This window comes from Prosopis cineraria, unplaced genomic scaffold (assembly GCF_029017545.1).
Source record: "Prosopis cineraria cultivar Desert tree isolate PC_DT_omini unplaced genomic scaffold, ASM2901754v1 PC2049, whole genome shotgun sequence".
Taxonomy (NCBI): domain Eukaryota; kingdom Viridiplantae; phylum Streptophyta; class Magnoliopsida; order Fabales; family Fabaceae; genus Prosopis; species Prosopis cineraria.
Genome location: NW_026557374.1, coordinates 9,344 through 23,641, shown reverse-complemented (window position 1 = coordinate 23,641; position 14,298 = coordinate 9,344). Strand labels below are relative to the sequence as shown.

General features: G+C 30.7%; 1 protein-coding gene across 1 annotated transcript; it reads left to right on the top strand.

Moving 5' to 3' along the window:
* Positions 1-11,907: 11,907 nt before the first annotated feature.
* Positions 11,908-13,365, top strand: LOC129301330 (E3 ubiquitin-protein ligase RSL1-like). Its single transcript, XM_054939907.1, has 2 exons — positions 11,908-12,647; positions 13,165-13,365. The coding sequence occupies exons 1-2, from the start codon at positions 11,923-11,925 to the stop codon at positions 13,235-13,237; spliced, it is 798 nt and encodes a 265-aa protein (XP_054795882.1). The 5' UTR covers positions 11,908-11,922; the 3' UTR covers positions 13,238-13,365.
* The last annotated feature ends 933 nt before the right edge of the window (positions 13,366-14,298 follow it).

The window sequence follows — 14,298 nt, the reverse complement described above, 5'->3', positions numbered from 1 at the left end:
AGATTGTACAAGAACATTTATATTTAATTAATAATTTTAGTATTGGAATATGAAAAATTATTAATTTAAAATGTTAGTGGAGAAGGAAAAAAAATAAACTAATTTGACATTAATATTTATAGGGTCCTCACTTGTCATTGTCCCTATATATGCTTCAACTTGCAACGCCACACCCGTGCGCGCAAACACACTGATTGATGGAGATTCATTTAGGGGGTGTTCATTGGGCCACCGGCCCAAAAAATGCATGTGGGCCCAATTATGAAGCATTCTGATTAATTTTAATTTTGCACCCCGTATCCCTCACTCTTTGAACTTATTTACATTTTAAGCGCAATTGTTGTTGGGTTACGTTTCAATTCTATCTAAGCGTACAAGAAAAATTTATCATCAAGGAAATTTTTTTGGCCACATCGTCAGGGAAATTTATTATATTGTGACCTTGCCAAAAAATTCAGCAGCTTAGAGAACAAAATAAAAAATAAAAAGGAAAAATTAGTAGAAAAGACCTAGCAGAAACCAAAATTGTGCTCAGGGACCAAAGTAGATTGAAAGACCAAGCCTATTGTTTTATTCATAAAACAATTTGATCAAATGATCAAAACACTCCTCTATGTCAACTAAAAAAATTAAGGAAAGGGTACAAAATTAGCTCCGACGACCTCCTACTAAAGCTCTAGCTACTCCTCTGATAGTTGACAATATGCTTACCGAGGCTCTGATCGAAAAGTAAAGGGTTGCTGGAAAATGTCATCAGAAAAACTCAACACCACTTTATTACATGTAATCCTTAATGATTACATGTAAAGTCAACAATCAAAAGGTACAAGAACTTTGGCTTAAGATGTAAGACTTTTGGCTTGGATGCAAGGGATCTAACCTATGTAAAGCTTCAAGCTCAGAGTGCAAGGCTTCTGCCTTGAGTGTAAGAAATTTGGCTTATGGTATAAGGGCTTCTGACTTATGATCCAAGGCTTCTAGCTTGAACAATTACATGTAAATCAAATACACAGAAAGTGCCCATTGGGCCATTGTCAATGCCCTATAATTACATGAAAATGACAACTAAAAACATGTAAATTAATATGAGAAAAAATTTACAAGCATACATGAGGAATAATTTTCATGTAATTTTTAGCAGATTACATGTAAATCAAATGCACAAAGAGCACGACCCTGTCAATCCCCTATATGAAAATAACTATGGGTTACATGTAAATCAATATAAAAAAATTGGTAAGTATGCCTTAGGAATAATTTACATGTAATCTTTAGCGGATTACATGAAAATCAAGCACATAGAAAGCACACTTCTATCAATCCCCTAGAATTACATGAAAACAATTATGGATTATATGTAAATCAATATGTGAAGAAACTCACGAGTATGACTAAGGAATGATTTACATATAATATGTATGTAATCTCTAATAGATTATATGTAAATCAAACACATAGGAAACATGTCCCTATCAGTACCCTTAAATTATACAAGAATGACTACAAATTACATGTAAATCAATATATGAAAAAATTCATGAGCATGCTTGACAAATAATTTATATGTAATATCTAGCATATTACATATAAATCAACGTATAGAAAGTGCACCATTGTCAATGCCGTTGAATTACATGAAAATAGCTATAAATTACATGAAAATGTCTAAGTCAGAAGCTTTACATTATAAAACTAGATCCCTTTCGCTTAAGTTAGAAGCTTTGCACTTGAGCCATACCTCTTGTGCCCGAGCCATACCTCTTGCGCTCAAGCCACAACACATGTACCTTAAGTCAGAAGTATTGCACCATAAGCCAAAACCCTTGTACCTAAATCAGAACCTTTGCACCCTTTAATTCTAACACCCTAAATCAAAAAATATATCATGAGGAATAAGAACAGCATCATGCTCATGATAAAGTACATCCTACTCTATATAAAAAACAAATAAAGTAACACTCACAATAAGTTCTCTTTTGTTTAAATATTATGCATTGTATAGCAAGTTATATTAACCTATAAACAAATTCAACAATGTAACATGAAGGACAACTAAATTGTTCTTAAAAAACAAGTAAATGTAAAGAGAAAGAATGAACGACAAAAATTTTAATGAAAGAACAATAATTCCATTAGGTTTATTCTATCTTTTGTCAAATACAATCAAAATGATAAATAAAGATCATAGGGTACCTTATATCAAAAAATATATCATGAGGTAAAAGAATAACATCAAGCCCATGTTAAAATACATCCTACCCTATACAAAAAAGCAAATAAGGAAGATAGTCTTAAGTACAATTCAAAAATATAGTCATATTTTCATTCAATCTTTTAAGGAAATTCATTGATCAACATTTTCTTATAGCTCACTTAAATTATCATATGCGTGTAAGAGCTTCTTGACTTGAACTTATTTTTTTTCTCATCTTCGACCAAAACTTTATGCTTTAATGCATCTAAAATATTATACTTGAAATAAAAATTAATTTCCATAAAAAGTGGGTCATTTAAGCATTAATACACAACACCCATAAAATTACAACTAGTAATTCAAAAGAATATTAAACATGCCATTACAATTTACAATTATCTTGTGAGAAATTTAAATTCCCTACAACAACTGACATAGGGTGATTTAATGTTGTAACAAGTTTCCTTTTATTATACAAATAACAAAGAAAACATATTAAAGACAAAATCACAATATACAGCACACCAACATTAATCCAATACCATAAGCTGATATGTCAATCATAAGGTAATGATTGAAATTACAAACATAAATAGGTAAAAGAGATGATAGACTCAAGATATTATTGACACTTGAAACATAAATTCTTGGAGGTTCATTATGAAATTCTAAATAATTACATGATTTCATTATGATGTTAAGAATGATTTAGTCAAGTGGATCATGGACAAATATTTCATTTACATTATATCTATTGCAAAATTAAGTGATTCCAAACAAAATGATTGCATTTTGTATGCATATGACAAAATGAAAAGCTCACATATATTTTAAAACAAGGCATCTAAAATATAGCATAGATTTATTTGAATAAACAAGATCAACAAAAGTGTATGTACTATACTTTTATAGTTTTTATACAATTCCTCTATTTCAATAGCAATATTAGAAGGTAGAAATCTTGTTTCTACTTCATTCCTAATTTTCAATAGAAGTTGTACAAAATGACAAAAAAACATTCAATAGTAAAACAATTTTTTAAGATTTGATATAAAAACTATTCTAAAAAGTAAGAGTACAATAAGAACTGAAATTTTACATAAACTATATCTTAAAGTGTTAAATTCTGTAAGTGGCTATATTTAATAATCAAATCATTCTTTCAATCTTCATGCAATATATTAGAAGATTTTATAGTTTTTGAACCATTACCTTGAACTTCATATTATAAATCAAATAATATTTTCTCAACACAAATTGATAAGTTTTGTCAGCCAAAAAAATCTTCATTGTATGATTTGCTTTTAGTTTTGATCCAAACAATAAAAGCATATGGCAATTATATTAGAATAGATGATTTACAATTATATCAAAAACACATAGTTTACAATTATATCATGATTGTTGAACCAAGTAAGAACTATAATCAAAACCATAGGAAGATTGATCAACAATAAGGAAAAATGCTACTAAAAAAGTGGCCAATAATTGCACAATGATATTTATGATATTGTGAAATTATAAAGCAAGATAGTTATATTAAGATTTTAGAAATAGACAACCAAACAAAAAAATGAGTTGAAACAAGAAAGAGAACCAAAAACACTTGTCAAATGTCCTTCACATAACCAAGAAAAGGAGAATTATTGTAAAGCCTCAATAAATAGCATATATTCAATGTCACTTGTAAAAGCAAAAAATATACTCCCTTGTAATGATTTGACCAAGATAACATAGGTGAAGAAGAAGCATCTATACTTTACAAAAATTCTTACCCATAATACCTCTAAGCTCAGTTATACAGACATCTACTAGTCCCTCCTTCCCATCCACAGGAATTACAGCAACTAATTAAATCTAATCTTTTATGGCACAAGTAATGGGTGGTACCACCTGTATCAACATCCCAAAACTCAATAAACTACTCCCCATCTATACAATATGAGTATGGAAGCAACACATAATAACAATTTCTTTTGAAGATATTCTCAATTTTGTTGAAGATGGTTTATTTTGGGATTAAATATTATTTAGTAGGACATTTACAACTAATTATATGGCAACAATATAGTCACAAACATATTGAATTCCATCTCTTGAAACATATTGGTGTATTCACGATTCATAAGTTCAAGTGGCTTCCTTATGCCCAAACCCTTTCTAATTATAGTTCTTACTCCTAGTTAGATTCTTCTGGAAAATTTTGGCATCAAAATCAAAGTCCATGAAAGTAAAAGAAGATGAAGAATTGGCGAATCATCTAATAGAGAAAGTCTTCTAGCTTCAGAAAGAACCCATCCTACAAAAGCTCAACAACAAATGGAAGTTAGTGATGAGGAAGAGATATTGAGTTGGCAGAGAAACACAATCAATGGTAGTTGAAGGGAGAATAAGGTGAAATGGACTGTGGAAAGACATAATGAGAATGAACAGTGGGCAAGCTCGGTGAAAATAAAGAGAACACAAGCCATGGTGGTAGAAAATGGTAGGCCAATGGTGGAGATGATAAAGTGAGCAAGGAGGGATGCTCGTGGATGGAGGTGGGAGCTCAAAATGCAAATGAATAGCAATGTTGAATGGGTGTAGGACATTTTGATCCATTCATCCCATCCTTTTTTGAATATTATAATGAGTTTAATTCTTAACTTTCATTTAGTCCTTGGGCACAATTTCCTTTCCAAGTAGGTCTTTTTCACCAATTCTTCCAAATAAAAAACATAGAGAGAACTTCAGTTCATTTTCTTTTTTTTTTCCTGCCCCAAATATTTCTATGCTTTACACATCTAAGAGAGAATGAAGAAATTATAATTCATTGAAGAAGCCTATAATCCTCATCTATCTTTCACAAATTTTGAACCAAAAAAATAATAAGAAAAGAGGTTTCAGTGCTTAGCAATGAACAATATTTGTATGAAGAAGATCAATACAAATAGAGAACAAGAAAGTGGTAGTGTATTCTCCCTTTAATTTTATTTATAAGATAAAGAGAGATTTATTTTTTTGGTATTATAAATCATCTCATCAAATTTTCTTACATAATTCTCCTTTATCTGACATTAAACATTGATGAGAGAAAATACACTACTAAATTATATATATTTAATATGAGTAAAATTGAAAGTTTATTCAATTTTTTGATAGACTTAATGAATTTTAAAATTTTTATTGATTCTACTAAAACTCTTTGAAAGTAATTTATAAATGAAATCAATCGAAAGAAGGGAGTAATAAAAAAATCATTTTCATATGAGGAAGTCTATATAAAAATAAATATGTAGTCAGACAGATTTTCAAAAAAAAAAAAAAAGACCGGTTAACAATCACCAGTAAAATAAAATGATTACATAAAGAAGCTAATGAGAATAATATTTCTTGGGCTGACATAGACGAGAAAATAAAAAGAACATGAAAAGCAGCAACAAACTTCTACCCTACGATCAGATGGCCCTTCAAAATGTTTCCATTGCAACTTTGTGTCCATGTATAGCGGCATGGTTTTGAATTGTTATATAAATGAACAATCATAACAACAAAGAAACAATCAAGGATATTGAAAGAGAAATTATGGATTTTGAATATGAAGTTAAACAATTAATTAACTTTGAAGCGGCCAATAGAAATCCTATGAACTTGAGTCATATGTAGTGGCAAGAGTTAAAACCCAAAGTTAGGGGATACGAAATAATTTAATAAAAAATTAACATTTTTTTAAAAAATAATAATTATGTTATGACTGATTGATATAGTCTTGTAATGTAAATATGTTCTTTATATTTTATCTAGATCAATAAAATATTATATATTTAATAAGTTTTTAAGTCTAAGTATTCTTCATTTAATTAAAAAGGTGCAAAATATCAAGAGTAGGGATGTAAAGTTGTAAATTTTATATGCCCCACTTATAATTTTTTTCAAATGTACCCCCTTAATCCAACATGGCTCTGCCGCCATGTGTTATATAAAATTGGGAACATCATATGCATATATATTATACAACTTGTTTGCATGATTGTACATGTTAGTTTGTTTATTAGGAGAGATACCAAGTTTAGTTAACAAGTTTATAAGTGATGGTAATATTTAAAAAGAGATTATCAAGAAAATATTCATGTAAAAATTATATCATGCTTTTAAGGATATGGTGTTGGATTTCTTTTGTCTAACAATAGTAGTATTTTTAGTTTGTGGTGACATGATATTAGCTTTTTTTGTTTACAGAATGTCGTGCTTTTTCTAATTGTTGGTTTTTTTTTAAGTGAATATAGATATTTTATCATGATACTTGTGATATATTGACAAGTTGATCTTGATGTTTATAATATTTCATGATCAAATATATTGGAGTTATAAGTATCATGTTTAATTTTAATAGTAGTAGTGACATTGTCTTTTTATTAATTTTAATAGTGTTGGAGATTTTGTTTATATAAGTACTATGATAATTAATGTATAATATATATTTTTACGTAATCATATTTAATTTTAAAAAGGTGCCCACTTTTTGATTTTAAAAATGTAAACATAACATATTTTTACTAAATTATTTAATTTTAAAATATAATAATATGAAGATGCGTTCTTAACGAGTAATTTGATTTAAAATTAACTTGATTATATTAATTTTAATATAATTTTCACTTTAATTTATGTTTACACTAATAATTTCATAATATATATTAATATAAGGGTGTTTATAATTATTATGATATCTGTTTATTTTTTCCCCTTCATTTTTTCCTGTTCATCTAAACAAGAGGACTGATTTTCTTTCTAGTTTTCTTTTATAAACTAAATTTAATTTTTAATTTAAGCCTGAGGCCTGAAAGAAAAAAAAAATCGAGACATTTAACTACGAAACCGTTTTTCCTGCTCAAAAAAATTCAAATTTGCATAAAAAACATGACTAAAAAATACAGTGTATCTGCATTTAGAAAAATGTCATTTTAAAATATCATGAGCAAATAAGAGATGAATTGATTGATAATTAAGTAGGTGAATTGTGATTTTGATTTTATATAATAGATTAATTAATATAACTTTATGATGAACATTATAATATTAGATGAATTTTTATCATCACATCGTATCTTTTAATATCTCAATTATCTTATAATATCTCCTATTATCATCAAATTTGTAAATTTTGATTAGACCGGAGTTATGAATTTATGTGTAGAAATATTTAGGGTGTACCGTGATGATGGAAATTAAAGAAAGCGTTTTTATTCTCTCCAGGTAATTTTGTTTATTCCACCTTATATTATTATCTCTTTCTTTGTTTTATAGTTTCGATTATTTATAATATACTTAATATTAATATTAATATTTTTGAAAAAAACTTAATCAAAAACTCAATATCTAAAGTTTGACTCAGTACAAGTCAATTTTTATAGTTTTGACTTGGTTAAAATTTTTGTCTTAAACTTTAACCCTTGCAATTCATTCCTTATAATTTTATATTTTAATTTATTTAACACACATGTTTAAAATTAAAATTATAAAAAATAAATTTATTATTAAATTTTATGGAATAATGTTTAAGATGGCATAATTTTTTTTGAAAAAGCTTATATTCTTAATATTATATATTTAAAATATTTGTTTCCAATTAAATCAAGATATATTTATAGATTATTTATTTCATAATAAATTCTTGTTAATAATATTACCAACACATTAAAATTTATTTGTCTTGATTTGATTGAATAAAATTATATTGAGTATATAATTCTAAATGTATAAGTTTTGCCCATTTTTCTGGAGACTTTAATGTTATTTTCCTTATAAAAAATCTATGTTTCCTATTAAAAGAATTATTCAAATTTGCATATAAACAAATAATTCGAAAAAAATACACCATTAATGTGCATTTAAAAATGTCCTTTTAAAATAAATAAATAAGAGATGAACAGTTGATGGATGGTTTGATATGATATAATATATTAATTAATATTCTTTTATTATAAATATTATGATATTACATTAATGTCTATTATCTTAATGTATCTTTTAATATCTTAATTTTGATTAATGAGAGGTGAATAGTTGATTGATGATTTTGATTAGACTATAATATTCTTTTATTATAAAACTTCTCAGCTGTATTGTGAGTTGTGGCAATGAAAATATAAGAAAGTTCTCTTAAAATTTGTTTGATTATTTTTTTAGAATAATTTTTTTCTGAAAAATTAAAAAGCCGTTTAAAAATATATTTTCTATTATCTGTTTTAAAAAACAAAAAAATTTAAAAGTTATTATGAAAAGTAAAAGTTTGAACATTTTTTTACTCTGTTACTTTTTGTTTTTCAAATTTGAAGAAAAAAATATCATGTTTTTATTAAGGATACTTATATTTATAAAATAAATAATAATTTCCCCTTTTATTCTCTCCTTTTAATTTTTTCTATCTCTTTATTCGTTTCATCTTTTACGGCTTTGATAATGTGAAAAAGAATTGAACTGACCCCACAAGGACTTTAGATAGAGAGTCAAACTTTATTGCTGAAGTTACTTCCGAGCAACGCGACACTTTGCATTATGGAGTAACTCACAAAACCAACACTTTCAAAGTAAAGCTGAATCACTCGGCCTTCTTCGCACCAACGAACACTAAAAAATATGGCTTAAGACGCTGCCTCTGATCTTCTCCTGTCAGCTCTGTTTCACGAGGATAAAGACGACGATCACACCCCTTTTACCGATGATGAATTTGCTCAACGCTTGCAGTTTCAGGAAACCCTCTACTCCTCCTTGATCACTTCCCAAAACCCACAAAATGATCTGTCGTCGTCGTCATCTTCATCTTCTTCTTCTTCGCTCCTTTTATCTTGATCTTCATCATCGTCTTTTCCTTTAAAAATGGCTGACACTTGCCCTACCCCAGAAACCGAGCCCGTGAAATCCTCAAATGAAGCTTGTGAATTGTAGCAAGTCATCTACGAGACCTGTGCAGAAAGTAAAAAGACTTCCCAGATGTTCAGAAATCAGAGATGCCACCCCTCGTTTTGCTCTGATTGTGTTGCAAAACAAGTGGCCACAAAAATTCAGGACAGCATTGCAGTAGTTTCGTGTCCTGGTTTGGATTGTAAAAGTGATATTGGGCTAGACGCTTGTCGGCCATGGCTTCCCAAGGACTTGCTTCACAGGTGGGATCAGGCTCTGTGTCAAGCTGTGTTTCTGGCAGCCCCTATATATTACTGTCCCTTCCAGGATTGTTCAGCTATGTTACTGATTGAGAATGAGGAAGAAGATCATCAACAAGATATAGGGGAAGCAGAGTGCCCTGTTTGCCAAAGACGGTTCTGTGCAAGATGTAATGTGGCATGGCATCCTTAAGTTGAGTGTGAGGAATTGCAGAAACTGGAAGAGAATGAGATAGTGAGGGAAGATCTGGTTGTGAGAGAGCCTGCTAAAGAGAAGAAATGGAGAAGGTTTCCACAGTGTAGCTGTGTAGGCTCTTTGCGGAGAGGATTGATGGATGCTTGCACATCACTTGCATGTCAGTTTTCTTGCTGCTACTTCATACTGAAGCAATCACACTTCAACTAACTGTGTATGAGAAAGTTCTTGCCTCTGGCTTACTAGTTTTGGTTGACAGGTAACTAACAACCCGGGTCAAACTTTTTTGTCTGTTTTAAAATTTTAGAGATTAGGTAGTGAAAGAATATACTTCACTTCACATGATGAGAATGTGTTTTTCTCCTCTTACTTAATATGAACGAGTTTGTTGATAGAATTTGATTTTGCAGGCGCCAGCATGAGTTTTGCTAGGGGTGTGGAGAACAATGGACTTCTTCTCGTATCTGTATGTTGCCAAGTGAAGTTGGGGATGGAGGAGGAAGATTGAGAAGCCTCAGTGTCGAACCTGAAGGTTCTGGTTGATCTGTCCCACCAGTTTCCAGCTGCTTGAAATTGATCTTCCGCCATGGCTGGTTAATGAAAATGGTGGTGGGTAGATGTTCTTGTCAAGAGCATCAGATTCTTGTTTTGTGAGAAGAAAATGAATTTAAAACCATCCAATTCTTTCTCTATCAGTGTCAGAATAATGCTGATCATTGTCAACACTAAACCGATGATTCAAATCTGAGTAGAAGAGTAGCTAGATGAGGTGGGGGTGTGAACACCGAACCGGTCGGTTCCAATTCCCTTGACGCCATAGCAGCCATCCAATTTATGCTATCACAGATTCCTCCTCCCTTGTACAGTTTATGCTGTATTTGATTGAGGTTATTTATGTCATTTTACTCAAAAATTTAATTCCAATTTAGTCCAAGTGAAACGTTCCAGAATTTAGAGGAGTTACTGCCAAGAAATTTAGTTAGGGAATGCAGTGAAATTTTCCCTAAACACTTTTGCTAGATTGAACTTTTTTGATAAATCCGGCTTCATCGTTTTAGCAGTATATTGATAATAACTGAAGCCTTTCTGACTTTTTTTTTTTTGGCACAAAAGCCTTTCTGGCTCAGTTTCTTCCAAAGCACGCATCTCAATCTTTATATATGATCATCAGTAAAGTAGAGCTGAACTTTACTTTGTCTTCTTCTTTACATCTTTATAACCTTACCGTACACTCCCATGGCTCAAGACTCTTTCTTTGATCTTCTCTACGAATTGTTCTTCTTGTTTTCTTTCTTCTTCACTTTTGTTGCCACTGAACTTCTCTGCGTTGAATACCCATCTTTCTCTGCTCTGTTTTTCCAACATGAACATGATCAACATGTCCCATTCACTGATGATCGTTATTGATAGGGACGCGGAAGCAGAATCGTGCTAGTTTAGGGACAGAACCCTGAAACAACAAAAACACAAGAACAAAAAAAGAAAGGGACGAAATTTATGACGGAAATAAAGAAAGGTATGAAGTAAACAATAGGATAATGATCAAGGAGAAGATCCTCTAGAGCACCTGCCTCTAGGAACCTCAACCTTCAAAGACACCACAAGAGTTGATCACGCTCTTGATCACGTCGGTTTCTCACACGGGATACCACCACAAAGCACTAAGGCTCACAAGAGTTATAAACTCTAAAATGAATAATTTCATTCAACTTCTGTGTCTTACAATAGGGAGCATGCCTAATTTATATAGGCTTATAAAAAAATATTTCCTAAAATTAAAACCCTAATTTCCTAATACTAAAAGGAGAAATAATGATAAAATATTTAGCCACATAATTTAGGAGATGTGATCCTAAAATTATGGGATTACAAAATTTAGAAATTAATATTATAATTAATTCTAACCTTTGACTAGACTCAAAATAGAAAATCAAATCAAAGGACCATTAAAATAGGAAATAATTTAGGAGACAATCAAGGGATCATAAAGGATTTGAAATCACGCCACTCTTGACTTCTTTACTAGGGTTTCATGTCTCCTTGCATGCAAGAGGCTCAACTTGTAGTCTTCCTTGCATTGGGCTAAGGTATGCATCTCTTGGGCTTGACTCTTCATGAGTTTGTATCTTAAATACATTATACACATATAGATGCTCTCCTTTGGACTTGAGGGGAGTGCCCCAATGCTCTCCAAGCTCTTGAACTTCTTGCACAAGACTGAACAAGGCTTGCTTCATAGCTTTGGTTCGGGCTCTTGTCATTGGACCTCCAATATGTTACAATGGGTCTTTAGGTACGTTGGATTGGAAGTATTGGGCTCCTTCTATGTCACCATGCTCATGATTACCATCCTCAGACTTCGTTGCCATTAATGTTATGTCACCTGTGCCATGGGGCCCATCAGTTATCCTCCGCGCTCGCAGTACCAGAAGTTCATCATTCCTCATGAAAACCTCCCATCGTCATCATCACCATCATCATCGTCATCTTCTTCTTCTTCTTGGCCAAACCAAGTAACAGAGCATGTGAAATCTTCAAATAGAGCAGTTGAATCCTTGCAAGTCATTTGTGAAATCTGCACAGAAATTAAACGAACTACCGAGATGATCAAGAGCCAAACATGCCACCATTCGTTTTGCTCTGATTGTGTGACAAAACATGTGGCCACAAAAATCCAAGACAGCATAACATCAGTTCCGTGTCCTGGTTTGGATTGTAAGAGTGTTTTTGAGATGGAAGCTTGTCGGCCATGGCTTCCCAAGGACTTGCTTGAAAGGTGGGATCAGGCTCTGTGTGAAGCTCTGTTTCTGCAACTCCCAACAATTTATTGCCCCTTTAAGGATTGTTCAGTTATGTTGCTGGTTGAGAATGAGGAAGATCAACAAGCTGCAAAGGAAACAGATTGCCCTGTTTGCCACAGATTGTTCTGTCCAAGATGTAATGTACCATGGCATCATGGAGTCGATTGTGAGGAATACCAGAAACTGAATGAGAATGAGAGAGGAAGTGAAGATTTGCTTGTGAGACAGCTTGCTAAAGAGAATCAATGGAGAAGGTGTCCTAAGTGTAAGTTCTATGTGGAGAAGACAACTGGATGCTTGCATATCACTTGCAGGTCAGTTTTCTTCTGCAAATCTACATGGAAGGGTTGTACTTTTGCCTGTTTTGGATTGATAAATTTGGATTTAAATTTTAATCCTATATTTGAATCTCATGCTTAAAATTTGCGCACTTATCTTTTTTTTTTTTTGTGGGGATAGTGTAAAAAATATCAAAGGATAAAGAGAGAGTTGGATATTTGAAAGGAAAACAAAAAATTAAAAGTGACAAATTTATTTTTATTTTTTAATCAGTGAGAGATGAAAGAAGATGTAAGAGTGATAAAGGCACTAACAATAAAAAATGCAAAGAGAATGAAAGGGATAAAAGTGATTAAAATTTTAATAATTAGGATGTAGTGAGAATTAAAATTATAAAAGAATTATGATAAAAAAATTGATTTATAAAGTCATCAATTTTTATGAATTTAAATGAGAGATTTGATCTAAATTTAATATTTTTTTAAAAGGATTTTGAGCAAATAAGGAGTTAAATGTTGATGGATTAACTAAATGATTTATTTGTGATTGAAGGTGCAAATATGAGTTTTGTTATGCATGTGGAGAAGAATGGACAAACACTCATGGAGGCTGCCAAGGAAAGTAGATTATTTAATGCCAAGGTTTGATAAAGAGCATATCATTATCACTTGTCACTTTGTAATTTTTGCGATGTTTGTTTGTATTGAAGACTTGACATTAACTTGTCCAGATTGAGATTGATATTGGCAAGAAAATTCCACAATCATTGTCTTTTAGTAAAGTATTTAGCATTGTTTGGATTGATGAATTTTGATTTAAATTTTTAATTTAAAATACATAATCTTTATTTTGGTAGTATGAAAACTTTATACTAACAAGAATGAGTTGTCTTAAAAACTTGTGTATTGGCTAAAGCAAATATATAATTAATAAACAAAGCAAAAATACAATCACAAATATACACTCTGGTTAGAGACTTCATGTGCTGTGCCATTTAAAACTCAAAAATTAGGTTGACTTTAACTGCCACAATAGATATTTGGTGTTTTTATCTTGTCTGATAATGAGAGAGCTTGTAGATTCACTTTTAATTATGAGAATATTATTAAAATATTTAAATATAAATGAACTTAAATTGATAGGAAAAGTTGTACATGAATTATATAAAGTTCGGTTTAATAAATCGTGTATAGTGAAATATATATATATATATATATATAAGAACTCATAAATCTAAGTTTTAAAATGCTTGCAATTAAGACAGGCACGCATTTTCATCGATAATGAAAAAAATGACGTTTTAATTTGACAAAAAAGAAAAGGAAATTGGGTGATGGATCATTGATAACAGCTTTTTATATCGGAATAGGCATGTTACTATCATTTAGACATGACGGCTGTGAAACCATGGCAGATGAATCTCATATCAGACCATGTCAGTGTATAAAAACACCAAGTATCTACTGTCGTAGTTAGAGTGAACCTTAAATTTTGAATTTTGAATGTTATATAGCACGTAGAAGTCTCTAAAATAAATTAGAGTCATTTCTATTTTAAGCTCCACGCAATTATATGTATATATCTATGTGTATTTTTGCTTTGTTTATTAACTATATATATTTGTTTATTAATTATCATTATAATATTGACATATAAACGAACTAGGGAGTTAATTAATAAAAGAAG

Excerpts from the sequence above, each read along its gene's own strand:
- LOC129301330 (XM_054939907.1), top strand. The coding sequence starts at position 11,923 with ATGGGGCCCATCAGTTATCCTCCGCGCTCGCAGTACCAGAAGTTCATC. Across the intron at positions 12,648-13,164 it reads TGCTTGCATATCACTTGCAG|GTGCAAATATGAGTTTTGTT; the intron begins GTCAGTTTTCTT and ends TTGTGATTGAAG.